A 2,789-nucleotide genomic window follows, 5' to 3' on the forward strand; every position below is an offset into this window, starting at 1 on the left:
ATTCGTCCCGATCAGCAGCTTGGATTGTTGTTTTTGCTGTTGTTTTGTTTTACATCAACACATCTCCTCACCCCCATCCCTCTCCTCATGTCCCGCTTGTTTTCCCCCAGGCGAGTCCCATGCGCACACCACCACTACCCCAAGTGATGGGCACGAGGAGATACAAAAGGGAGAAAACGAACTCCTTGGATCATCACACCGAAACAAAAAAACGGGACGAAAGAAAAAAAAACCTCCTTCTCCTTTTCATACTCACACTCCGTGCGCACCAAAACGAATAAACAAGCAAACATAAACATCCAAAGCATTCGGGATTAACAGCAACCTTCTACCAGATAGAAGCAGCACAATGCTCACCAGTAGAACATACAAATAAACAAGTGGCGGATGACCCTTCCATCCACAAATCCAGAAAGAACACCGGCAACGACTGACAGAAACAATGGAACAGATAACAACGATAGTGGCAAAACTGAATACACTCATTAAATAAAGAAAGTTAAACTAACAGTAGTGATATCTGCGCGTAGTGGCCTTCTACATCCCTTACCGCTACCTTTTATTACCGTTTCGTGGCACCAGACCCCAACGCTCCCGGCAGCACTTGATTTTTAGCGTCCACAAATGATACACGGAATATATATAATTATTATCATAGGCGGCAGTAACAAGCGATAAAACGGCAACAGCAATCCTCAAATCCTGTACCAACCTCAGCTCCACCACCACCAACGCTCCCCTCCAATAACCTCTTCATTCAACACCCGCAATCGCCCCGGCGCTTTGCCACTGGTGGTACTCAGCGACGAAAATCAATGCGCTCCCCGCCATCATGAGGATACTGCCGGTTGCCTCAAGCGGCCAAAACACGACAGAATCGAGCAGAAGACGGGAAATTAGCAAAGAAATTGCACCACCGAAAACAAAACTACCCGGGACACAAAGCCGGCTAAAGAAGGGGGAACTACAGTGATAAATCAAATGATATAAAACCAAAAAGAACACGCTAAAGAGAACCGAGGAAAAGTCCGTCATAACTAACACAAAGAGTGAAGATTGGGTGGACTGCGTCGGTAGTGAGAAGCCACCAGAGGCATAGGATGCTAAAGCCAGCATCAGCGTTACCGTGACGAGAGTAACAAAAGAAAGAAACAGGCCACTCACCTCCCTTCCCACACTTCGAAACTGAAAGAGATAAACGCACATAGCAGCGCCACCGCTGATTGCTATGGCAACGGGCCAAAGACATCTAAAAGTCACGTCGTCACCTTCAACAAAACACCCAATGACGAGTGCAGCAAAGGCCCACACGATGAGAATGGAAGCCATAGTACTCAAAAGTGGAACATTGTGTAGCTTGAGCACCTCATAGAGGTGAGTTCCAACAAAAGGGCAGCAACAGAAACAGACGAAACCAACCGCACTGTTAGTAAACATAAACATGCAAACAAGTGACAAAGTGGCAAGCGCACCGCAAAAAGCGACACACATAACACGCGAAATACCGCTGCAGCTACTTATCACATCTACCTCCTCACGGCCTGGGCGCCACAGCAGTGCTAAAAAAAGCAACATGATCAACGAAGCAAGTCCGCTGGACACGAAGTCTACGAGCGACACGGCAGTAATGCGTTCTATCCCCTCCCTTGGGCCTGCAATAACAGCGATTACACCCCAATGAAGCACAAACAAGGTAACAGCAATGGCCAAGCCTGCCAGCGCCAGCCATGGGTAGTGGGACTCTACTATCACTTGAATTTCATTGTGGGTTTCCACAAACGACACAGACCCAACAACTGTCTCTGAGAATCGGACCCTTTTTACTTTCTTCCCAGGGGTGCGAGGTGTCGGACCCTCGGCAGGGCCCTCAGTGCCTTTCAGACTGTTTTTAGGTAAGTGGTCGCGAAATAACAGTGGCTCCAAGTAGTCAGGCACACCATCTGTGTAGTTAACCCGAGGGACCCCTTCGGTGACCTTCAGCCCCCGCCACCCCACATCATACGAAGAAGAACCGTCCTTCTCTTCTCGGATGTCGGGCCACAACCAGCAACAATTCGGTGGCAATGGTGCACTTTTGACCACGTCCCTTTCTTTTCGCCCATTTCCAGGGTGCTGCCACGGAGTGATCACCGGACTGACAGTAAAAGCCGGTGTGAAGTCCCCCCCCGCGGCTCTGTCGTCCCGCTGATAACACCAACTCACCCTCAGTTCCTGAGTATCATGAAGCAATGGCGACCCGTAACCAACCCCATATTCCATTGAACGAACGCTATCAGCTACTGGTGTGACACTTGATGTCTTCACCCCACTGTATTCGGCTCCATCACAATCGTTGACATAACTGATCCTGTCGACATCGCAACCACCAGTTCTGCCGCTACCACCACCGCCATCGCCACAATAAACATCGCTAATGACTCCATGGCGGCCATCAGCCTCGCTTGTAGCCCTTGCAAACGTAGAACAATGTCCAGAAATAGATGTTTCAGGTGATACCGTATCCGGCGAAGCGAGGGCCACGTACGCCGTCTCCCTACCAATCGTGTAGGGAAGGTACCGCTCAATCTCATTGTGACGCCAGGGGGAAGTTGTTTCTTCTTCAACAACGGAGCTAACGCATGACACCCCATCCCTGGACTCACTTTCCCGGGCGCTCATAGACCCACCCCCCCCCAGGGACTAGAAAAGTTTCCGCACCCGCCACGGTAAATGCGCCCCAATATTGGGGTATTTACGATTGAGTAAACAACTGATCGTGCCCACAGGTATATATATATATATATATATAT

The 2,789-nt window shown here is 49.4% G+C and overlaps 1 protein-coding gene across 1 annotated transcript; it reads right to left on the reverse strand.

Annotated features, from left to right (window-relative positions):
- Positions 1-753: 753 nt before the first annotated feature.
- Positions 754-2,658, reverse strand: TEOVI_000505800 (uncharacterized protein; the record flags this gene model as incomplete). Its single annotated transcript, XM_067222885.1, has 1 exon — positions 754-2,658. One exon carries the CDS (start codon positions 2,656-2,658, stop codon positions 754-756), a length of 1,905 nt encoding a protein of 634 aa, XP_067078986.1.
- Between the last annotated feature and the right edge of the window lie 131 nt (positions 2,659-2,789).

The sequence above is a fragment of the Trypanosoma equiperdum genome (genome assembly GCF_001457755.1).
Source record: "Trypanosoma equiperdum strain OVI genome assembly, contig: ctg_1712, whole genome shotgun sequence".
NCBI lineage: Eukaryota > Euglenozoa > Kinetoplastea > Trypanosomatida > Trypanosomatidae > Trypanosoma > Trypanosoma equiperdum.